This window comes from Canis lupus, chromosome 29 (genome assembly GCF_003254725.2).
Source record: "Canis lupus dingo isolate Sandy chromosome 29, ASM325472v2, whole genome shotgun sequence".
NCBI lineage: Eukaryota > Metazoa > Chordata > Mammalia > Carnivora > Canidae > Canis > Canis lupus.
This window is the reverse complement of record NC_064271.1, coordinates 39,346,249-39,371,880: the sequence shown is the minus strand read 5'-3', so window position 1 is coordinate 39,371,880 and position 25,632 is coordinate 39,346,249. Positions and strand designations below refer to the sequence as shown.

The 25,632-nt window shown below is 41.3% G+C and overlaps 1 protein-coding gene across 7 annotated transcripts in view; it reads left to right on the top strand.

Moving 5' to 3' along the window:
• The window catches only part of RAD54B (RAD54 homolog B), a 100,798-nt gene extending 76,757 nt beyond the window's left edge, over positions 1–24,041 (top strand). For 5 of the 7 annotated variants that reach the window (XM_025433530.3, XM_025433531.3, XM_025433534.3 and 2 more), the window contains 4 exons: positions 5,577–5,838; positions 7,351–7,417; positions 7,615–7,815; positions 11,226–11,653. In XM_025433530.3, coding sequence (XP_025289315.3) covers positions 5,577–5,838; positions 7,351–7,417; positions 7,615–7,815; positions 11,226–11,446 — 751 coding nt within the window. In that variant the 3' untranslated portion in view covers positions 11,447–11,653. Of the gene's footprint in view, positions 1–5,576; positions 5,839–7,350; positions 7,418–7,614; positions 7,816–11,225; positions 11,654–22,363 lie in introns of those variants that run through there. The other 2 variants (XM_049103968.1, XM_025433532.3) reach the window with 2 other exon arrangements.
• The last annotated feature ends 1,591 nt before the right edge of the window (positions 24,042–25,632 follow it).

Below are 25,632 nucleotides of genomic sequence, written 5' to 3'. Positions count from 1 at the left end.
TTATGGGATAGTCTAATGAAGAGAAAATGAACAGTCTTGTTTCAAAAGTGATATGTACTTGTGTGTGTGTGTGTGGGGGGGGTGGTGGTGGTGGTGGTGCTCTAGACCTCTAAAGGAGGATTGTCGGAGATTCCTTAGTCAGTCACCTGTCACATCAGTCTGTATCTAGCCTTGTAAGAACCTATTGGGGGAAAATATTAAGCTGGATTTTTTTTTTTTTTTTTTTTTTTTTGTCTAGTGAAGCTGTATCAGAAAGAGTGTTTAGGTGATGTTATTCATCCCTATAGTGTTGCTGGGTGAACTGGGGAGACTCCAGGCCCTGAGGCCTCCATCTTGCCCGCCAGGGGACATGACTGGAGGCTCTTGGTCTTGTTCATCATAACATAGTGGTTGAGCGAGCGGTTTAAGTGAAGAGATTTTTAAAGTGAGAGTACACTCTGGAAATGGGAGAGTGGGTGGGCTCAAGGGAGAAGCTTGGGTCTCTATCTTTTATTGACAGTTGTTACCTGAGGGGTGGGGTACTTATTTGGGGAGAGGATTTCTTTGGGAGCAGGGTTTTACACCTTTTGTCCCTTACCTGGTCAGAGTCTTGGGCCTTCTTTGTCTGGGGCCTGTCTGGTTTGATCTGGCTTCTTGTGGCTTTGCTTGTGGAATGCTGCCAGGATGGGTCACTAGCTTTCTTCGGGTCACTAGCTTTCTTCACAACAGGTCTTGACCCCCTCCCCCTTTTGCTGACCTCCAAGTATTCTGTTAAAGCCTAACTAACTGCTGACTGTAACAGTAATAGAGAAAGGAAAAATGACTGAAATAATATGGAAATGATTTGAATTATGGTAGATTGCAAAAATGGTCTAAGTTCTCCTCCATGTATCCATGTTCCTTTGCTAGATAATTTTGAGTGACTTCCCACTGTGCCTCTGAGCTCAGCCACATGACTTGAATTGGACCATGCAGTGTTGGCAAATGTGGCACAAAAAGGGACTTACAAAGATCTTGTGCATTGAGGCTTGTCCTCCCTTGGGTACCTGTGAATAAGCCTTGGCTGCCTGGTGACCAGGCAGTTGACTACGGATACGTACGTGAGTCACTCTAGCCACAGCCACAGAGGAACCTCCTAGCTGAGCCCAACCTAAATTGCCAACCTACTGTTTGTTTGTTTATTTATGATTCTGTTTATTTATTTGAGAGTGATTTGAGAGAAATTTATTTGAGAGAGATTGGACACAAGCAGGAGTATGTGAGGGATCGAGAGAGATGGAGAAGCAGACTTCCTGCTGAGCAGGAAGCCTGTGAAGCTTGATCCCAGGACCCTGGGATCATGACCTAAGCCAAAGGTAGACACTTAACTGACTAAGCCACCCAGGCATCCCCACCAGCCTACTGTTAAAAAATAAAATTCAAACATGTACATTTTAAGATCTAATTGGCTTTATTAAATGATTCATGAATCAGGCAGCACCATCTAGCAAGAAGTAGAGGGGAGCTCTTCTGAGCTTAACTAACAAAGGTTTTATTTTTTAAAGATTTTATTTATTCATGAGAGACACAGAGAGAGACAGAGACAAAGAGACACAGGCAGAGGGAGAAGCAGACTCCCTGCGGGGAGCCCGACGTGGCACTCGATCCCAGGACCCTGGGGTCAATGCTCTGAGCCGAAGGCTGACGCTCAACCACTGAGCCACCCAGGTGGCCCCAGTAAAGTTTTAACGGCAGAGAGGCAGGGAGGGAAGAAAGAAATTTATCAGCAAGGAATGGATTATCTAAGCTGACTTGCTGTCCTAAGGGGAGTGGAGGGGTCTATCAGTAAACTTCCTAGTATTGACTAGGAAGTTCCATGTAGACTGGTTTATAGGTTACATTCCTGGGGGACTGAAACTGCAGTTACGTTAGTGATTAAGTCTTGGTTCCTGACTTGGGGTCTTGACCTAAGTGATGCCATTTTGGGTCTGGGTTTTCTTTTTAATTCTGCAGTTTGTGAGCTAAATATAAAGTAAATGGTTGTTGTTTTAAGCCACTGGACTTTGGGATGGTTATTATGTAGCAAAAAGTAACTGGTACAGAAATACAAATCTAAATTATTGTTGGATTATCTTTTCCTTCTTAGTGTAGATAATTTAAAAAATTATAACTTTAAAATTGGCTTTATTTCTTGCTTTATAATTAAAACTTTAAAATTTGCTTTTATTTTCTAGTGCTAATAATATATAGGAGATAGTCTTGACTTTATTTTTAATTTTCGCTTAATTATTGAACGTCGGCTATTATAATAAATACTGGTTTTACTTTTTACATTATTTTATGGTTTAAAATTTTCTTTTTCAAGATGTTAAAAGGCTCATTATAAAATATCAGGCCCTAGTTCTTCTCTCCCTCTGCATCCTGTTTCTTAGTGCAATCACCAGTATTGCCAGCTCATGTGCTGTCACTGCTCTCTTGTCACATCACATTTTCAGCTTCAGAATTTCCTTTGGTTCTTTTTCAGTAATTTCTCTTTGTTGATGTTCTTGTTTTGTCATACATAGTTTTCCCAGTTTCCTTTAGTCCTTTGTCCAGTTTTTTCCTTTAGCTCTTTGAGCATGTTTAGGAGAGTTATTTTAGTCTTTTTTCCACAAGCATATGTTTCTTCCAGGACAATGTCTGGAGACTTATTTTGTTCCTTTAAATGGGTCATGTTTTCCTCTTTTTTCCTTTTAAATGTCTTAATTTCTGTATGAGCCTCACCCCTGTTTCTTCTAAAACCTTAGTTTTCATGTTCTATTCCGCAGGCAGTGATTTCTTGCACCCCCCACCCCTTCCCGTGGCTTCCCCTAGCTGAGATCCTAGCTGCTTCTGGTCATCTGAACTCTGAGTTAGGTAACACTGGTAGATACCAACCCCTCAAGTAGCCTGCAGACAGGTTAGGACTTTGCAGATTCAGTTCACTAAAGGGAACAAGGGGATTGGCTGCCATCTTCCAAACCAAACTGTACTGGGGAGGGAGTAGGGCAAGGGTGGGTAAAAACACCATGAAATTTCCTACCGTATTTTAAATATGGCTTTTTCTTGATTAGGCATTTATTTGTTGTTGTAGATTTTTGATTTCCAGAGCCCCTATAAAATTATTTCAGTCTGTTTCTGGTTGTTCATTTAATGTTTCTATGACGTAAAAAGGACCCGGAACTTCCTAGTCCATCTTGCTGATGTTACTTGTCTCATCCATTTTTTATTTTATCTAATGACTTCCTCTTGTGATTCATGAGAATCTAATGCTCTTATGTCCCCTCCACTCCCTTTCATCCTTTCAAGACAGTTACATCACAGCTTCTGGTTAAATTAGCATTTAATACTTCTGTTATAATAAAGTTGTTATTCACTGCTAAGCCAAATAGCTTACCATGATTGCATTTTCTATCTTGAACAAGTTTTTAGTAGCCCTCTTAGAGTTACTGGTTGCCTTTTTTTTCTTTTTACTTCTTCTCCCCATTTGCTTTATTGTTTGTAAGTATTATAAAGTCTTCCTATATATAACCTTCATTACCTTTCAGTGCCTTTTTCCTATTAGTCTGTAACTTCTTTTGTATTTTCTTTGTCTTCTCTCTTGTCCTCTGCCCTCATGCTACAATTTGAACCAGTCATTCTGAAATTGTGCTGCAGAGCTGTCATCCTGGGACTTTGCTTAACCATCATTTAGAATTTTTTTTTTTTTTCTTTTCTGTGTTGTACCTTATGTTTCCTGGGTTTCACATTTTACTGGAGCACATCTTGCAGTAGCTTCCTGAGACAGAGGAGATGGAAGGGAAATCATTTTTACTTCGTGCTTGTCTGAAACTTATTCCTTGACCGACGACTTGGCATAGTTCTAAAATTCTAAAGTGAAACAGTGTTCTTCTAGAGCTTTGAAGGAAGTACTTTACATGTCTTCTAGCTTTTCCAGTTGAGGTGTGATGCCTTCCTGATTTTTATCCTTTGCTTGTAACTTGTATTTTCTCTGTGAAAGCTATAGCTGCTTTTTTTCATTTCTCATGCTTTGAGTTATAATCTTGATGGGCCTTAATTTGGATCATTTTTTCATTTATTGGGTTGGGAACTTCAGTAGGTCCTTTCAGTCTGAAGACCCCATGTCTGGGAAATATTCTCTCTTTCAAAACAATTTCTTTTGTTTTCTGTGGAATTTTTGTTAGTTAGATACTGAACCTCATTGACTGATACTCTAATTCTTTTATCTTTTCTCTCTTATTGGTCATCACTTTTTTAAAAAAGATTTTATTTATTTATTTGACAGAGCAAGCACAAGCCAGGGGAGCAGCAGGCAGAGGTAGAGGGAGAAGCAGACTCCCCACTGAGCAGGGAGCCCAACATGGGACTCTATCCCAGGACCCTGCGATCATGACCTGAGCCACCCAGGCGCTCCATCGCCTTTTTTTTTTTCCCCACCTATTTCCTGGCATACTCTCTTGTTATTATGTTCCAACTCTCCTGTTAAATTTTTATTCTGATTGTCATTTAAAATTTCTAAGATATTTTCTTATTTTTGATTATTCTTTTTTATTGCCTTCTCTTCTTGTGAATGCATCTCTTACTTGAGGATATTAATTATTTTCTTAAAGATGTCTCCTGTTTCCTCCATTGCTCTGTTTTATGGTTATCTTCTTTTCTGTTTATTTGCTTTGGTTTCTATTTTTCATGTTGGAGCCTCACCACAAATAGTTGGTGATCCTTGGTGTCCATTCATATTTAAGAGTGATGCAGTAAAACATTTACTAAACACTCTGTCCGAGCAGGGCTGGTTGACTGGTGGCCTTCACTGGGTAATTAAGTAGTAAACTGGCTGGACCTTTTCTCTGGGGTCATTTAAGTCATCCCAGAGATGAATCTTTCAGTACTATCTTTTTGGGAATGGGATATGAGAGGGATACCTGGTTACTGGTGTTTTGGGAATTGGCAGTAAAAGGGAACTGGGATCTATCCAGTATGCAGACTTTCATTTTGATTTGTCACTATATCCTTGCCTTCTAGAGTTCCCTGGTCTCAGTTTTCTTTGGTTTACTTTCTCCAGAGTATAAACACACTAGCTGAGAAAGAATAGTCAGCTGGTTACATGGGAGTAGAGTATGGGTTCTGTTTACCAGTGCTCATATAATGGCGGCAGTCTAAACTCCTTCCTTCTGAGGTGTCTTAGGATTCTCTGATGTGAATAAATTTGCTCTTGTTTCTTATTAGAATCTCTCCCTTCAGGCACTTAGGTTTTATGTTCTCTATACTCCCTAAGCAAGTCGCCATTCCTTTATTCTCTATTTTCACATGTAGGTATCTCCTTGTTTTATCAAAGGTAGAGTTATTTCTATTTCTCATTGTACTGTTTTTAGAGTGGCTTCAGAGAGATGAAAAAAGATCTTTATTCCAGTTAAAACTAGAAGTCTCTTAGATATTGATTTAAAAATTGAATTTGAAGGAGAACCTATATTTTAATCGTACAGGGTCATTGCTGCATGTTCTATAAATATCACTGGTAGTACCACTGTAGTATTTTCCTTCAGTGAAAAAAATCTAACACTGCTTTAAAATTGTATATAAAGGCTCTTCTTTTTGATTGGCAGGGTGGTGTTGGTATCCAACTACACACAAACCTTGGATATTCTACAAGAAGTATGCAAGCGTCATGGATATACTTATACAAGACTCGATGGACAAACACCAGTCTCCCAAAGACAGCAAATTGTTGATAGTTTTAATAGTAAATACTCTTCTGATTTTATTTTTTTGTTAAGTTCAAAAGCTGGTGGTGTGGGACTTAACCTTATTGGAGGATCTCACTTAATTCTCTATGACATTGATTGGAATCCAGCCACTGATATCCAGGTATGACTATTTATGCATTAAATACACATTATAGAATGTGTACTCGGGAGACTATGCCTGCTGGGGATATGAGGATGAGGAGGATGTATAATAACTGCTGTGTACTGAGCTCTTACTTTCTATCAGGCATTCTATAAGTGCTTTACGTCTATGTGATCTTCATCATAGTTCTGCAAGTGTGGGTATTATTAGCCCTGTTTTACAGATGAGGAGATGGAAGCTTGTTCTGGGCCACATAACCTGTCAGAGGCAGAGCCAAGATTCAGACCCAAGCCTGTGTATCTCTAGTCTATACTACACAGTTGGGCCTATGGGATGCTCATGACTACCAGGGAAAGACAACAAAGTGTTGTAGACACTTTTTATCAGGGTTTGTAGATGGTATAATAAAGATATTAAATTAGCTTATGTGGGGAAATATTTCAGAAGCTGCTTTTGGTTTTCTTCAGAATACAGTCTATCTTCACGTACTTTGAGATCTACCTATGGATTTGCACCTCATCTGGTGTCTGTGGTGGGGGACCCAAAGACAACCCTCAGGTTCAGTGATTACTATAGAAGGATTCCGAGAACCAGGAAAAACAGCTATACTCATAGTTACGGTTTATTACATCCCAATATCCCCAGCAGGCTTAGTCTCCCCAGTTTGGTACAGACTAAAATCAGTAAAGGCAAACGGCACATGTGGATTTCAGGAGAGACAAGGCACAAGCTTCCAGTTGTCCTTATCCACTGAGGTCGTACAGACAATACTTAATTCTGCCAGCATTGATGAGTGACAACACAGATTGAAGTATTGCCGTCCAGAGAGGTCGCTCAAGTCTTGATGTGTTGAGATTTTGTTGGAGGTCAGCCATATAAGCGTGGAGTAGAGTAGCAGTGTGAATGACCTAAGCTGCTCAGTCTCCAGCCCCTCCACAGGTCCCAAGACCCCCACCTAAATCACCTTGTCAGCAAAAACTATCTTCTGTGGCCCAAGGCCTTAGGTAAACTAAGATACTCTTACCAGGCAGGGTATTACTAGGGCTTAGAGTTTCTCTCCCAGGAGCTGGTTGATGGTTAGGACTTTAGAGAGTGTGGGGTTTGAACACCAACTCTCTACACTATCACTGATAAGTTATAAAACCATAGGAACTACCTATAGCCTGAACTGATTAGGTATCCTAGGGATTCCTTAGGATTAAGTCATTAGCTCCTTGGACTGGAAGAAACCCTCCATGCCCATGCTATACTTGGTTCTTTGTGTCCTTACTGTCCTATTTGGTGCAGATAGATCCTCTCAGTGTTGTGTGATACCCCTGCAGCTATTTTACAGTGAATGTTTATCCACCCCTTTCTTTATCCCAGGAAAAAAATAGGAGGTAGAAAATGCTTGGGTATGCCTGGGCTTTGTTTGCCGAAGCTACAAGTAAAATCTAGAATTCCTAATCTTAAATGTATTAACACATATTGCTTATGTGGACAGGGTTATTGGTTCCCACTGTACTCTGAATTCTCCTTTATTTCCTATAGGCAATGTCTAGAGTATGGAGAGATGGTCAGAAAAATCCTGTACATATTTACAGACTTCTAACCACAGGTAATAACCCTTCAGTGTGAAAAAAAAAAAAAGTTGTCTCTTTGAATAATCAAAAGATTTTTTTTTTTTGTTAATTTGGGCTTTGATATCAGGAATATTGTTATTTTGTTAACTTGTATGCTAATAAACATGTTTTACCCTGCAAAAATAATGAACTTAAAGATGTGAAGGAAATCGATTCAATGTTTTTTCTTTAGGTACAATAGAAGAAAAGATTTATCAAAGACAGATCAGTAAGCAAGATCTTTCTGGGGCAGTTGTTGACCTCACCAGGACATCTGAACATATCCAGTTTTCAGTAGAAGAGCTAAAAAATTTGTTCACATTACATGAAAGTTCACATTGTGTTACTCATGACCTGCTTGACTGTGAATGTACAGGAGACCAAGATGGTACAGGTTAGTTAAATCTTAATTGTGTTAAAATGGTAAAGTTAATTTGTCTCTCTGTCCCTCTTTAGCTACTGAAAACATTGAATACAGAGTAACTAAAATATTTACCATTCACATTTGTTAGTTTTCTTTTTCCCTCACATCATAGGGCACCTGCCAGATGGATGTTTGAGAAGATATTAGTTAGAACCTTACTAGTTTTCTCAGTTTAGCTTCTTCTGAATTAGTTGTGAACAATTTAACTTGTTTAGGAAAATCTTTCAAAACCGGTATAATGGCTTTGGAATTACAGAAGTGTTTTTAATCCTTATTTCTATTTCATAAAAAACATACACTTGACAGAATAATGCTGCTGTGTGTTTATTTTTTGTACAACCCATTCACAATGGGGTCATACTTTGCGAGGCGTTAGCATGGACCACCGTACTCCTCAGTACTTGACAAACTCCTAGTGCTGCTCCAGTGAGGCTGAGAACGCCAGTCCTCCAGAGCTGACACTGTTCAGATAGGAACAGGATCGGGGGTAGGACCTGAGGAAGCAGTGACCAGTACTTGGAAGTCACTTGGTCAAGCGTGTTGAAAGGTTTAAGAAGGTAGACCGGACAAGACTGACATGGAGCACTTCACCTATAATATAAGTCAACATTTGATTCTCTCTTGTATGCGTTTTCTATTTTAATAACTACTGCTCTTATTTTATCTTCATTTTTCCTTGTATTTACCCTAAACTTCTTTTTTTTAATTTTTCAACCCGAATGCTTAACTTGATGATTTTTCAGCCTTCTTTTCTGCAATGGGTATTAAAGGCTGTACATTTTCCTCTAAGTTGAATCTCATAACTTTGTATGTGGTTCCTTTTTCTTAAGATTTTATTTATTTATTTAAGATAGAGAGGGGGAAGAGAGAGCACGAGCAGGGGAGGGGCGAGGAGGGGCAGAGAGAGAGAGAGAGAAGCAGGCTCCTTGCTGAGCAGGGAGCCCAATGCTGGGATCATGACGTGAGCCTAAGGCAGACGCTTCATTGAGCCACCCAGGCGCCCCAAATGTTTGAATTTTTCTATCTGATAGTAAAAAAATATATTAGTCTAGTTTTAATTTGTTTTCCTCTTATTATGAATGAAGTTGAGCATTTTTTTCTTGTATTTAAGAGCCTTCCTTTATATGAATCATCTGTTCATATCATTTGCCCATTTTTCTATTAATAATGTGATTTGTTAGCTATATCTGTTATTGAAAGAAATATGTTAAAATCTTAAAATATGACAGTGACAGTGGATTTATCAAAGTTACTTGTTAATCAACATTTGCTTTGTATATTTTGTATCTTTGTGAATTTTTTTATTATGGCTTATTTTATTAATAGGTATGATTTCTTTATCCTAATATCTTTTGCTTTCATTTATCTTAAGTTTATATATTATGCTGGCTTTCTTTATGGTATTTGGTGTATCTTCCTTGTTTTAAGTCTGTCTGTGTCCTTATGTTTTAGTTAATTCTGTTGTTAACAGCATAAAGATGGATTTCCTTTTTTCCAGTCTTATGTTTTAACTAGAACAGTTAGTTTTTTATAGTTAATATAATTAATGACGTCTTTTGATTCACTTCTATTGTCTTTTCATGTCTGTTTTTTCCAACAAAGGCCTACTAGTGGTTCACTCTTGATCTTTGATTTTTCAGAGTATTTGCTTTTTCTCTCTCTCTCAAATGCTGTCTTTGGTAGGTGTACAATTCTAGTCAATAGGTCTTTTGTTTTGTAAGTACTTTGGAGATATTATTCTACTGTCTCCAAATTCTTAAAGTAATGTTGTCATCTCTTAAGACCTCAATGGTTTTGCACATTGACAAGATTTAGGTATTAAGGAAAGACAGTTATTTAAAGTGTGATAAAGTTTAAAAAGAAATCTTTATCTTTTAGAAATGCAAAGTGAGATATTTACAGTTGAAATGATATATGCCACATATTTATTTCATTATAATAAGGAAGTAGAGTAAGCGGAGTCTAAGTAAAACAAGATTGGCTATTAGTTGACAGGTATTGAAGGTGGGGTACATGGTAAACTGTAGGTTCTCCATTTCTATCTTGCCACCTTTTATATATATTTGAAATTTTCTATAAGGAAAATGTTTAAAAAAATCTCTTTGAAGAACTTCCATTGCTCTTAAGGATAGAGACTAAAATCTTTACAGTGTTTAGTTAGGGTTGGGTTAAGTGCTGTAACAGGAAACTCAAAAAGCATAGAGGCCTACCTACAATAGAAGTATATTTCTCATGTAGCAGGGCACATAATCGTAACAGAGTGGACAGCCTTGTATGACGTGGTTTGATGGTCTAGGCTTCTCCCACTTTGGGTTATACCATCCCCTTGGGCCTTAGAGTTCCCTGCTGGGATCCCGGCAGCTGCCAGCCAGCAGGTGAGAATGGAGAAAAGGTAGAAAACAATGTGGTGTGGGGGATTTTTCTAGGCCTGACCTAGAAGTGACATAGAGCATATATCTATTCACATTCCATATAGGTCACACTCAGTGGTTGCATCTAACTGTAAGGAAGACTGGGGAATGTGACTAAGTACCCTGGAGAAAAGAGATACGGATTTAGTGAATAACTACCAGCCTCTGCCATTCATGATTTAATCAGTATTTTGCATTATCCAGGCCTTGAATGCATGCTTCACCCTGCATTACTGAACTTCTTGCATCATTCTTCATCTTCGCTCTCTAGGCTCTAGTTGCATTGGGCTCCTGTCAGTTCCTTGACTGTGCCAGACTTCCTTCACTTTCATAGCCTTTGTGTAGGTCCTTCTTCTGGAATGCTTTAACTCTTTTCCCCACCTGGTTCTTGCCTTCTCATCCTTCAGATCTTAACAAAAACAAGTCAGCTTTCTTGTTATATGTGCTCAGAGTTCTCTGTATCGTAATTCCGTACCCTTACTACTGTTTGTAATACAACTCCACAGTCCCTCATCTTCAATTTTGAAATCTAGAAAGCTTGAAAGACCAAAATTTATTTATTTTTTCTTCATGAATTTGCAACAAACTGATTTAGTGGCAAAAACCTTACCTAAATTGATGTGAATTTATCAGGAGTCATTAATCCATTTCATAAGACTATTCATATGACTTACTGCAGAATATTAATGAATTTGATTATGGAGTGCTGTCCCAGATTGTTCCAATTATATTCTGAATTTAGAAGCGTATCTGGCCCCAAAGGTTTTAGACAAGGGGTTGTGGGATTGTAATACATCTGTTTAGATGGTTATTTGCTTAATTTATCTCTCACAAGACCAACAAGGTCCTTGAGTCAGAGACCAAAATGCAATAAATTATATAAACTCATTATGTAATAAAATAAAAAGTACTGTTTATGGTAGGGTATTGGTTAGCCTAAGGATTTTCTCATTGTTTTACTTATTTCAGGTGATTCATTGGAAAAATTCCCTGTCTCTAGAAATTGTCAACTTGGTGCACATCACCAGAAGTGTAACTCTCTGAAACCTCTCTCCATGTCACAGCTGAAGCAATGGAAACATTTTTCTGGAGATCATTTAAATCTTACAGATCCTTTTCTCGAAAGAATAAGAGAAAATGTCTCATTCTTTTTTCAGAATATAACCAACCAAAGTACTGCTATTATATAAGGAAAGATTACATCATGACATTCCCTCGCCCCCCCTTTTTAAAAAAGGTAACATAGTAATTAAATGTAATTTTTGAAAACTAATAGAATTATGTAAATTATATTTTCTTCCAAAATGAATCCTAATTTTGATACACAGTCAAAACTTGCTTACTTTTTTGTATGTATTCTTCAGTATTGAAACATTAAAGACATACTTCTATCATCATACAGTTGTTTACTAGTATTCCATAATGCACTTTTATTAAATACCCATTAAGGAATTTTCATAAGGAATATAAAAAGGTAAATGCCTAGTCCCTGTGTTTGGGAGATCTAATCTGAGTAGGAATATTAGACATAGATGTGTGAGATCAGTTTCAACTGCAGCTCAAGGGAGAAAGACTAGGACTGCAGAGGCTAAAGATGCTGCGTGTGATAGTTGCTGCAGGGCGGTTTGAGGGAGAATGGTCAGCGGGTTGGGGCAGGAGATGAAGGATGATGGGACACTTCAGAACACTGGTTCCTAACCTGAGACCTCAGACTCCTGGGGTACTGACAAGCGGTCTATAAAGCTCTGTCGACCAAACATTGTTTGCCCTTCGAATAAGGAAAGTTTCAGTTACCATCATGTCAAGGGTTGTCTATAGTAATTTTTGACATTAAAAAGAAACTTTTAATTTACAAAACAAACTTTAGAAGGCTGAAGTCTACAAAGTGAAGGGAGTTAGTCTCCAACTGGAGCTTCTGTAATCAGCTTCTGCTTCCATTTGGGAAAATTTCTTTTAGACTGACTATTGCCTTGAGGTCTTAAATAAAGACTGACTTATAGATCAGCAAATCTGAGGTTTTCAGATTTCTAGTGCCGTACCTGCGCAGTTGTACATCTAGGATCCATGACCAGGTAGTCTGGGACCAAATTTGTCATTGAGGAAGTACTCAACTACTAGTAAGCAAAAATGGTGTTTCTTGGCCCTTTGTATAGGCCTCACCTATGAGGCAATATCTATGATATTATGGAATTTTTTTTTAAGATTTTATTTATTCATGAGAGACAGAGACAGAGAGAGAGAGAGAGAGGGGCAGAGACACAGAGGAGAAGCAGGCTCCCTGCAGGGAGCCCGATGTGGGATTTGATCCCGGGTCTCCAGGATCATGCCCTGGGCCAAAGGCAAGCACCAAACCACTGAGCCACCCAGGGAATCTCCTGATACTATGAAATTATTCTCAGGTGTAAAGATCCTTTAAAGAAATACAATGATAGGGACTAATAACTTTATTGTTTTTCTTAAATTGTGTTGGATGCTAGAGCATGCTGTCCGGATTTCCACATTATTCATTTCCCTAGCCATCTGCTACCACTCCTAGCCAAATCCCTGCCTAAGTATAGCCCTTAGCTGAAAAGAGCTCCCTCACCCAGGGTTACGCTCGCTCCCCAGAGCAGCTATCATCCAGTGCTTTGTTGATGCAGGATGGAAAGGCCCAGCTTCACAGCTCTTCAGCTGAGGCCTTTGTTGCAGCTTCATTGCAGTTCAGCTGCTCTCTCTGTTCACTTGTGCTTCCCTCACTCCCTTATAGACGTTGCTCTGAAGAGCACTTCCCACAGCTTCCCTGCAAGAAGATGTGCCTCTGCATGTTTTCCAGGGAAGCTGACTTAAGACACTATCCATGGAGTATCACTGAAAAAAAAGCATTCTAATAATTGTAATTGATGGCATTCAATTGTAAATACTTGCGGGCAGAGTAATCATTTACCTAGATGAGCTGATAACATGAAAGTTTAAGAAAGTAGTATAAGTTTTGCTTTATACTGCATTTAGAAAATAAGACGTGGCAGAAGAATTAGCACTTGTACATTTATGGTGTTGTGCAGTCATCCCCGCTATCCATTGCCAGAAGGGAGTTCTCGTCTTAATGTTTTCCTTTCCTCTTCCTTCCAATCACTGTCAACCCAAAGCCATTGGCCCCCCTCCCCCAGCACTCAGGGCCTCCATCCCAATGACTTCTTAATTGATAAAATGTAATGAATATTTTCGTCTTTATATTGTTTTTTTTTTTCACATTAGATACTGGCAAACACTTCTTGAAACGCTTGCCTTCCTTAATTTTGATTTAAGGGATTGTATTCATTTGTCATTCCACAGATATTTAATATTTTTAAAAGATTTTATTTATTTATTTGCTAGGGAGAGAGCAGGAGAGCACAAACCAGAAGAGCGGCAGAGAGAGAGGGAGAAGCAGGCTCTCCACTAAGCAGGGAGCCTGACACGGGGCTTGATCCCAGGACCCTGGAATCATGACCTGAACAGACGGCAGACACTTAACTGATTGAGCCACCCTGGCACCCAGCCCCGCCCCACCGCGTCCCCCCCCCCCCATATTTATTGAGTAGCTAGCACATCTCAGGCTTTGTCCTAGGGGTTGTACATATAATAATAAGTAAAACAGGCAGTCTCTGCGCTAGTGCTTTCATCCTAGCACACAGAGAACAATACACATGTAATATAGCACACGATGAAAAGTGCTGTGAAGAAAAATAAGTAGAATAAGGGAGAGATATTAAACAAAGTGGGTCTGTGGATTGCTATTTAAATGGGGTCAATTTATGCAGATACCTGAAAAAAGTGAGGGATCGAGAACCATGACATTCACTTGGAAAAATGTTCCAGACAGAAGGAACCTCAACTGCAAAGGCCTTGAGATGAAAGGAGCATATGGCAGTTTGAGAAGCAGTGAGAGGCTCTTGTGGAGAGATTTAGAAGCCTAGGAAGAAACGAGATCAAAGGTGATGCTGGTGGGGCAATTCCAATGTCAGAGGGCACCGAAGATGGCCTTGAGAGCTTTAGCTTTTATTCTAAGGGAGATGGAAAACCACTGGGATTTAAGCTGATGAAAGACATGGTCTGAATTGCTTGTGGTAGAACATGGGGTGGGAGCAAGGAGATGACTTAGAAGATCATTGTGGATAATCAAGAGGTGATGGTGATTTAGACCAGGTGGTAGCAGTGAAGTGTGAAGGGACAGTTGGGTTTTTGGTATTTTTGAAGGCAGAGCCTTCAGGATTTCTGAATGGATGGAATCTAAGGTATAAGAAAAAAGAAAAATTAAGAACGACTCCCAAGATTCTTGGCCTGAGCCAAAGGAGGAACTGAGATGGGAAGACTGAGAAAAGAGGTTTTAGGGGGAAGATCTGAGGTTCTGTTTTGATTATGTCAAGTTTGATAGGCCAGCGGAGATGTCACGTAAGCAGTTTCATGAATGAATTGAGTTCAGAAGCATTGGTCAGAGCTAGGGACAAATGTATGGTTTTGTCAGTAGATAGATGGTATTTAGTAAAGTTGTGAGACCAGATTATGTTACTTAGGTAGTAAATGTAGGCAGAGAAGAAATAAAGCAACTAAATATTGTAGGAATAAATATAATTTTGGCTGGAAAAATTGATTTAAATGCTTTATTAGGTGCTTATTGCTGTGTTCTAAATGCGAAGAGCTTTGCATCCATTACAACCTATGACATAGGATTAGTATGATCTCGGATGAACTGAGTTTTCTCGTCTGTTCAGTGCTTTGTCCAAGGGTAGTTGTGAGACTTCAGTGAAATAATGTATGGTGAGTGAGGTAGAGAAATGTTATCTTTTTTTTTAAAGATTTTATTAATGTGTGACAGAGAGAGAGGGGGAGACAGCATGAGTGTGAGAGCATGAGTGGGGGAAGGACAGAGGGAGAAGCAGGGAGCCATATGTGGGGCTCGATCCCAGGACCCTGGGGTCATGACCTGAGCCGAAGGCAGCCGCTTAATCGACGGACCCACCCATGCACCGCAAGAAATACCTTGGCTGCTTATTTCGAAATTCCTTCTAGTTTTTATTTGGAAAAACACCTTATTAAAAGTTGGGTGGGGGATCCCTGGGTGGCGCAGCGGTTTGGCGCCTGCCTTTGGCCCAGGGCGCGATCCTGGAGACCCGGGATCGAATCCCACGTCAGGCTCCCGGTGCATGGAGCCTGCTTCTCCCTCTGCTTGTGTCTCTGCCTCTCTCTCTCTCTCTCTATCTCTCTCTCTGTGTGACTATCATAAATAAATTAAAAAAAAAAATAAAATAAAATAAAAAATAAAAGTTGGGTGGGAGAGAGTGAGCCTTGGGTATTGGTTGCTGTCAAAGTGCAAGGCAGGGATTTTGACAGGCCAGAGGTTGTGGGGGGCTCAAACTCATTTAATTTAGGTGTTCAAGGGTACCCCGATAACATCTGGGTTGCGGATGTAAAGCACCTTTTCTGTGGCAGATGCTTAATTCAGAAGAATCGCCTTCTTTCCCCCTTCTCTGTACCCCCGCCCGTAGCCCTGGGATCGAGTCCTAACCTATGGTCTGTAACTGTTTACCTGGCTCCTTTTCCACCAGGGCTGAATTCTTTGAAGACAGGGATTTTTTTTCCCTCATTGTAGGATCACATTACCTTGTATGGTCTCTGGCACAAAACAGCTACTTTTAAATAGGAGAATGAATGAATGAATGAATGAATGAATGAATGAATGAGCTATTTCACTTCCTTTTCTTCCTTAGCTGCCATGATCAGGTTCCTTGCTCTCAGATCTCTGTTTCAAGGTATTTATTAAAGCTGAGCATGGAGCTGTGCTGGACTCTGAAGAAAGCAGAGCCAGCAGGTTTTTCTTGCCTTCTGGCAGCTACAGACTTCTGCTTAGGCTCCCATGATTTAAAAAAAATTTTTTTTTTTCAAAATTTTATTCATTTATTTATTGGCCTCCACGATTTCCAACTGCTGCATGGGCTGACAGGCTGCCAGTGCCAGGGGTATGGTGTGAGTCACATTTTAAAATAATTTCTGATCGCACAATACACCTTTGACACATCTTCCCGCGAGCATGTTCTTGCTCCAAATGACAATAGGCACATGTTTTAATCACACCCTCATGAGGACCGAATCACCAACCATGGATGAAAACACGCCCAGCTCTGATCAGGATTCAGCCTCCCGACGGCCTGTTTGTGCCTTTAAACAGGGTGCGCGGTAACCCGGCGAGTCAGAAAGCCGCTGTCGCTGTCGCTGTCTGAGTGGTGCAGACCGGCCAACGACACACGACACAGGCCTGGGCAGCGCTGGCGGGATCACGTTCTGCGACTTGTAGCAACTCGTGCGTGCAGTCAGCAGATGGCACTGTTTCTCTGAGTTGGTCCCGAATTAAGCTATCGGGTCTAGAGGGCTTGTAGACGCGGCTATTTTTGTTGTTGAAGGAAGGACTCAACAAAGGGATGTGATTTTCTGCTTACCTTGTACTACACAGGTTTTTTATTTTTTATTTTATTTTATTTTTTTGGTGTAGACTTGTTTCCTGTAGCATTCCTCTGTCGCTGGCTTGTTGCTCCAAACCATGACAAACTTCCATCCTTGAGGTCCTTTGTTGTCCACAAATCAATACCAATTCAGAATATAGGTTTCGTGGTAAAACAAAACAAAACCAAAAAACCGTGAAAGAAGAATCCTTATTGACGTAGACAGAGTGGTTTGCTGGAGTTGGTCACACTTCAGCCCACTTTCCCGTCCATCTCATTGGCTGGAGCTAGTCGCATGCCAGGGTGGAGCTACTCCTGACACAGGTACCCGTCAAATCAATCCCTCCTTCTCCCGGGGGCTGTGGTGAATGAGGGCACAAGGGGAGGCCGGGGGTTACGTCAGTTGGGCTCTCTTCACTGGAGCACGTGCCCCGAGTCCTGGGCAGTCTGCACGGTCTTAGCGAACATCGAGAGATGAAGAGCCATCCACTAGGTAACCGGGGCGGGTGGGAAACGTGGTATCTCACAAACTGGAAAAGTGGCTTAGAAGGACTGTGTAGAAAAAAAAGAAAAATCTGACGTACCTATAAGCGAAGATTTTTTTTAAGGCATCGTTGAATTTGTTTTCAAGTTTTGGACAGAGCGTGATTATTTATGTGATTGCGACGTAATCTGTCCTAACGAGAGCTGCAGTGATAGCACTGGGAGCCCGTGGCTCTACAGCACTTGGAGATGTTAACACGGTAATGAATGTTTTCTGCTGTTAGCAGGAACCACACGATGGGGTGTCGCATTAACCTCTACCTTCTGAATCCTGTTCATATTTTAAAATTCAATCACTGGCCGAGCAGACCCTGCCGGCTTTATTATATGAAGCCAGTTGCTGTCATCTCTCTCGCTTCGCTCATTGAGACCCTCTACCATATGGGGAAACCCTTAAGGAGAAGCTCGTGTTTTCTTCATAAAGCCTCATTAAACGTGGTCAGGAGGGAGGTGTGGGCTTCCTTCCCTCCAGGCCTGGCTTTGGAGATCAGTCTAACTCGGGCTAGCGAACAAGGTAGCACTAAGGCTGCTGTGGTGCCACGTTTTTCTTTCTGGCCCTCATGCTCTCTTCCACTCGGAGGCAAAGGTGGCAGGTGGCAGGTGGAGCCAGCTCTCGGGGACACCAGGGCCTGCAGGCGGTGAGGAGGGCCCGGGCCCCGGCGTCCCAGCTGCACTGAGGGACTTGGCTCATGCCACGGAGCAGCCCCCGAGTGCTCAGTCTCGTAATTGATGAGCAGCCCATGGAGATGAGCTAAGGGAAAGGAAGGCGGAGCAGCCAGATGGAGGAAAGCGAGGGGAGGTGGTGGGTGGGGCGGGTGTGATGCCAAAGCTCCTGCTCAGATTCCAGCCTTTGGGCTGGTTTATGCGGGCAGGTTGCGGGCCCCCTGAGCCTCTGACTCGATCCTGTGGTGTCTGTGGAAGTCCCTGTGACGACACCCAGGGTGATGGCGGCCTGGTAGGTAGTCCCGGGGCATCCGTTTTTAATCATTTGGTAATTTAGCTCTTATCACCACGGGAAAGCAAGTACTAGCATCTCCCTCTAAACCTTTCCTAACAGTGGCCCATAGTCGGCCGGGCCCTGGCCCCACTACCTCGATGACCTCATCTCCCCTCAGCAGCTGCGCTCCGTTCCGTGGCCCGCCTCGCTGCTCCTTGAATGCTAAGCGGGCTTCTGTCCCGGTGCCCGCCGTCTGGCCTGTAGCTTGGCAGCACCTGGCGGGGAACTTGAAGGAAGGGGTGGCCCAGGGCGCCTGACGTTTTCTACGGAGACAAGGAGAAATGTGAGACAGGAAAAAGCCCTGTGATGAATTCCCAGACTCTGCAGTGAAGGCGGGACACTGGAAAAACGGCTCTTGTGGTCAGTTACACAGATTGTCCTATTATTACTGGAGACAAGACTCACAGGTGTAGTTATAGTCTTAAAGGGCAATTAAGAGAGCACCGTACGGGGCAGCCCGGGGGGCGCAGCGGTTTAGCGCCGCCTGCAGCCCAGGGCATGATCCTGGAGACCCGGGATCGAGTCCCACGTCGGGCTCCCTGCATGGAGCCTGCTTCTCCCTCTGCCTGTGTCTCTGGTCTCTGCCTCTCTCTCTCTCTCTCTCTCTGTCTCTCATGAATAAATAAATAAGATCTTAAAAAAAAAGCACTATATGATTGAGAAGGTTGACTAGATGCCAAAGAGCATCACTATCCATCCTCCCCCGTACACGAGGACCCCCTACTAACTGTGGAGAAGAGAGCCTTAAAAAGCATACTGAGCAGTCAGGATGCTGAGATGGGATTGAGATCAACAGCCAGAATTTTCTACCACTTGCTGAGGATCCATAGCCCTTTATAAAACTCTCTGGTGTAGTGAAGTTAGTTTGAGAAGCAAACCCTGTAGATCCCCTCCTTAGTCCTAGACCTCACCTCCGGCATGTAGTTTCCATGCACTAAGCTAATCTCTAAAGTGTGAAAAAGCCTGTGGAGATCCATGGTTAGAAAGTATTTGCCTTGGTGGCTCATTCAGTTAAGCATTGGACTCTTGGTTTTGGCTCAGGTCATAATGTCCTGGGTCGTGAGATCGAGCCCTGCGATGGGCTCTGGGCTCAGCACGGAGTCTGCTTGAGAGTCTCTCCCTCTCCCTCTGCCCCTCCCCTCACTTGCTTACTTTCTCTCTCTCTTTCTAAAATAACTGTAAAATATTTTTTCAAAAAGATTCCTATACTTGCAAATATGGGAATAATTTAACATTTGATGAGACATTGAATCCAGAATGATTGCTGTTCAGATACCAAGGGGGGGGGGATATAATGAGAATCCATTTATAGGAGAAGGTTTTAAAGGTACCTATGTGAGACTCCTCACTGAGGCGCAGACCCTGCACTGGGTCTCTCCGTAGCAGGGTCAACCTTCTTTGGCGTTTCTGGTCTTCCCCAGCTCCTGACTCCACAAATCTTTAGCAGCAAGGCTAGATGGGAATTCATACCGCCCCATCTTATGCTGCACAGAAGCTCCTCCGTGAGACACCCGAGGATCAGTCCCAGTGTTAAGCAAGGAGACTCTGTGGCCCTGGTTACTGTCGTGGCCTAGACTAGAGACCAGTTCCATTCATTGCACTAGGGAACAACCCTCCTGGTTACACGCCACCGTGGATATGTTTGATGGTGTCATCTGAGAGAGACGAATAGTGGACAGCTGCTTTATCTCTTGGAAACGCCACAAAGGAAGGAAATTTCAGAGCTTGGAGAGAAAGCACATGTAATTGCTTCTTACGAGAACTATTACCATGGAAACAGCACTTCTGTCGTCCGTCTGGAAGAAAGCTGTTGTCAGGTGTTAGAGGGACGTCCGGCGGACCTAATGGCTGCCCTAATTCTGGGCTTAGGAAGGATTTCACTTTTTAAAAATGATGCTCGCTGTACATTTGTTCCTATCCCAAGGGGACCAGAGCCTTGATAGTAATTGGGCAAATATAAAGTCAGTATTACTGTAGTGTGACTGTCAGAGCTCTGGCTTGGGAATCGGCAATCTGGAGATTCCCAATGATTTGGCTTCTGATGGTATGAAGTCACTTAGTTTTTGTGCCTTCTGGTAATGATAATAACAAATTATTGATTGATTGCTTACTATGAGCCAGACATTTTGCTAAATGCTCTATATGCAGTATTTCATTGATTCATCTTAACAATGCTAAGATAAATATATTCTCCCCCATTTTATGGGGGGTGAGGGCATAGGCCTACAAAAGTTAGATACTTCCCAAAAGTGCAGTGCTGATTAGTGGTAGAAGCCGGATTTCATCCCAAGTGACTGTGGCCTTAGAACTCACTTGTATGTTCCAGCCCTCGATGTGTGAGCTAAAGGAGAATTTAAGGAGTATCTTGTAGTAGTGATCAATGTGAGGGACTGTGGGCCCCTCTACCTTTCATGCCAGGATCACTTATTCTCAGACTAAAGATATATTTACCAGAAAAATTGATCTCAAAAAGCAAGAATTTGTGTTTTTTTTTTTTTTTGTAGAAATATGCACGTAGAAATTGAAGACAAGGGAAAAGACAAGGCCTATTTCTTTTTCTTTTTTTTTTTTTTTCATCTCAAAATTAGGTTTACTCAAACCCTTGTCTAGTAGACAAAAAGGTGTGCTGACTTTTAGGTCTATACCTATTTATTAGATTATTTTCAGTATCTACTATACTATATAAGATGCACAGCTTCATAAGAATACCACAAGGAAAATGGAACAGCAAGCAAAAAATACACTTTTAAGAATCAAAGTAATATTAGAACCAGACTGAGATATGAAATAGATGTTAGTACTATCAGATGCAAAAGTATACAGTTTTCACTGATTAATTTTATTCATATTTATGTACAAAATAATATCAATATTACTCAAATTATTTCTTAAAATAGAGGAAGAAACATTTCCCCACCTCCATTATGTGAAGCTAGTATTACAATAATATCGCAACCAAATAAAGTAATCATAAAAAATAAACGATGGAAATATATCCTTCATGAAATGGACAGTCTTTAACAAAATATTAGAAAACTGAATACAGCAAATACATATGCACAAATATAACAAAGAAATGTAATTCATTATGTCAAGTTTGGATTTATCTAAGCAATGACAAGGCCTATTTCTAAAAGAAAAAATAAAGGTTATGTATCACAGAGTTTTAAAAAGCATTCCTGCTGAGGATATCCATGAAGAGGTGTGTTATTCTCTCCATATTTGTCCTTATTAAAGCATTTGGTGGTCATGCATATCTATAGATGAGTTCGAAAGGAGACAAAACAAAGGGGAAAAAACTTCATTCTGTGAGCTTGACCTGCTGGTGGCAGCAACGGATCACAGCAACTGTCCCTTATTGCATTAGGAATTCCAGGCACATCTTAAAGCACAGAGCTTCCTGTTTTTATAAGATTTCAAATCACAGGCTGCTGTTATGATAGCCATAAAAATTGGCGAATCATTCTAGCTATCAATATGACTGACAGGATTATATTCCAGAACATTTTATATTACCCGAGTTTTACCTTCATTTTTTTCCCCATGGGTTAGCAGGGGGTGGGTAGAAGAGGTAAAAGGGGGTGGATATTAAATTATTAATTAAATGAGAAGTGAGCAAGCCTTTTAAAAACTGATGGAATGGGACGCCTGAGTGGCTCAGCAGTTGAGCCTTGGCCTTCGGCCCAGGTCGTGACCCTGGGGTCCCGGGATCGAGTCCCACGTCAGGCTCCCTGCATGGAGCCTGCTTCTCCCTCTGCCTGTGTCTCTGCCTCTCTCTCTGTGTCTCTCATGAAAAAATAAACATTTAAAAATATTTTAAAAACCCTGATGAACCAGACCACTGAAGTCAGTAACACCACCTTAGTTATTAAGGGTTTTGTTGTAAAATGAAGATAGGGTCTAATAAACTGACTTTTGTACAGGATGAAAGATTTGCTGTTTTATTGAGAATGTTTTGAGACCTCCAATAATGATTTTTCAGTGTTTCTCCATAAACATTATTTAGGGATTCTTTGACTCTCGGATGGCTTTAAAAACACGGAAACATTCATGTTTGTTCCCTAAGAACGAGAAGATAAACGGATGCTTTGGTTTTTCTATGTCTGCTGCAGAGATGCTCACAAAGAGAAACTGAACATGTTTGCAGTTTCTGAGCCTCCGCGGAGGCCAGCCTCAGGTCCGCGGCCGGAGCTGCCTCCCCTCCTCGTCCTCAGGCCCAGGTGTGCGAGGTTCCCCTGCACGGAGAAGCTTGCCTGGGACCCGGGACGGTGCTTCCTCTTCGGGTGGCTTTGCCCTGGAGGCGTCCCTACCGCTGAGCTGGTTTCTGGTCCGAGCGCGCCCTGCGAGGAGGAAGCGCTGGAAGAGCCACCTTCTTACCCGACCTGAGTGCGCAGGCGGCGCGGGCTCCTCTGCTGCAAGGAACAGGCGCCGAGGCCGGAGGGCGTGAGCACCTCGTGGGCAGAGCATCTGCACCAACCGGGTCTCGCTGAAGCCATTTGACAGGAAAAATGCATCCACCTGGCATTTCAGGCTGAGCTCTCGGTCATTCCTATACCTGGCGATGTTGGTGGCACCAAGCAAGCACTCAATACGTGGGAGGGAGATGAAGAAATGAACGAAAAGGCAAATAATCTAATACAAGAAACTCCCTTCACTTCTTCAGTAAAGTGCTCTCTGTCTCATTTGTTTATTCGTTCCCTTTCCATCCATTGTTTGAAAACATGATATTCTAGGTTTTTGGTTGAGCACCTGGATTCAGAGATGCTGATTTTCATTTCTGCGGGTTCTGTCGTACTGTAATTTTGGTGTGAGCAGAGTGTGGCATCTAAGTTTTAGGACATAGTAGGCCATCTGTAAAGACCCAATCCGTTCTTTCTCCACTGATGTGCCATATCACCCATATCCTGTAGGTTTATTTCTGGGCTTCTTACGTTTTATTTTTAATTACTATGTATTTACAAAATTTATTGGTATTTAGTAGAGCAAATTTCCCTATAGTACTCTTCTTTCTCAATATTTCATAGGTTAGTCTATATCAATTATTTTTCTGGATGAGCTAAAATCGTTTTGCCAGTTGGTTTGGGGGGAAAATGACATATTTACAGTATTTGTTCAGGAATACAGGCTGTCTTGCTAGATAGTTGTCTTTTATGTTCCTAGGAAATGTGTTGTTTTCTTTGTGTGGAAGAAGACACTAAACATCGCTGGCTCCCCTAACAGTGCCTCTGTCTGCTCAGTCCTCACTCCTTGCAGCGGCCTTCCTAACCCTGCTATTTAAGTAGCACGTCCCCCTGCCTCCCCACAGCTCTTTATTTTGCTTTGTTTTTCTTTAAAGTACTTACTCTCTGACATAAATATTGGTTTTACATTGTATATGATCTTTCTCCCCTGGTAGAAAGTAAGCTTTGTGCGGGAGGAGACTGGATGTCCCAATCCCTGCTGTATCTTCAGCTCCCAACACTGCCTGGCACATTCTAGTACGAATGTTTGTTTGGCTAAATTGTACCTACCACCCATCCCTTTCCAATTTTAGCATTTTGCCATATTTGTTACAGATTTGCTTTTATTTATTTTTTAAAATATTTATTTGAAAGAGAGAGAGAGAGAGCATGAGTGGGGCAGGGGCAGAGGGAGAGGAAGACTTCCCGCTGAGCAAGGAGCCTGATGCGGGACTTGAACCCAGGACCTTGAGATCATGACCTGAGCCCAAGGCAGATGCTTAACCCACTGAGCCACCCAGACGCCCGTTACAGATTTGCTTTTAAAGAAATAAAACCATGTAGAGTTGAAGTCTGCTTTGTATTTATGCCCAATCCTATTCTTCTTCTTCTCTCTTTGAGTTGAAATTCAAAGTTTTTTTTTTAAAAAAAACTTAATCTTCATGTACGTTTGCTTCACATTTATGTAATGTAAACACTATAGAACGATTTGCTCTTATTTTCTATTAAAGTATAGTTGACTCACAATGTTACATTAGTTTCAGCTGTGTTTGCTCTTATCTGTTTTCATTTCATGGAGAATGTGTACATAAGCGCAAGTAAATGCATATATGCGTATGACTACGTATGCATACATATGCTTACAAATTGTTTTTTTTTCCCTCAGCATCACATTTTAGGGATATACCCTTGCTGATGTATTCATCTCTAGTTTTTTTTTTTTTCATTTTAATATTGGGTTAGTGAAATACAATTTGTTTATCTATTCTCCTATTGGTGAACTTTTGGGTTGTTGCCAGTTTTTCTGCAATTACTTACATCGCTGCGCTGAGAATACTAGTACGTGTCGGAAGTGGATTGGCTGTGCATCTTTATCCTTATTAGACGTTGCCAAATGGCTCTTTATTTTTTTTTATTTTTTTTATTTTTTTATTTTTTGCCAAATGGCTCTTTAGAGTGGCGGTACCCCAACAAGGTATGAGAACTTTTCTCGCTCCACATCCTTGCCAACACTTAGTGCAGAGGGATGGTCCTGGTGTGCGTAGGCTGCCACAGCAAGCTGCCTTGGAGTGCGCGGCTGCTAAACAACACATTTGTTTCTCACTGTTCTGGAGGCTGCAAGTCTGAGATCAGAGTGCAAGCATGATCAGTTTCCAGCAAAGGTCCCCTCTGGGGTTGTGGACTACTGACTCCTTGTAGTATCCTCCCATGGTGGACAGCAGAGAACTCTCTGGGGTCTCTTTGATAAGGGCACTAATCCCATTCGTGAGGGCTCCACCCTCATGACCCGATCACCTCTCAAAGGCTCCACCCCTCACTGGGGGCTGGGATTTCCATGTGTGAATTTTAGGGGATGGAAACGTTCAGCTAATAGATAGACTTTGAAGTTTCCAATGTTACGAGTTTTATTTATTTTATTTTTAAAAATATTTTATTTATTTATTCATTAGAGAGAGAGAGAGAGAGAGAGAAAGAGAGAGGCAGAGACACAGGCAAAGGGAGAAGCAGGCTCCATGCAGGAGCCTGATGTGGGACTTGATCCTGGGACTCCAGGATCACACCCCGGGCCAAAGGCAGGCACTAAACCGCTGAGCCACCCAGGAATCCCCATGTTACAAGTTTTAACTAAAATCTTTTATTTTTTATTTTTCCTGATTCCCAATCAGGATAGGTATATTTTCATGTGTGAAGTAAGATGCTTGGATTTCCTCTTCTGTAAATTGCCTGCTCATTTATGTTGTCCATGCCCTTGTTTTTCTTTATTTTACTGATAGATAAGACTTTAAATATTTAGGTTGATTTAATTATTAGTATTTATTTAATAATATTTAATATTTTAGGTGGTTACTAGTCGTTTGTCAATTGTATGAGTTACAAATGTATCTTATTCCAGCAATTTGTATTTATTTATATATATATAGAATTCTAAAAATTTTTTTAAA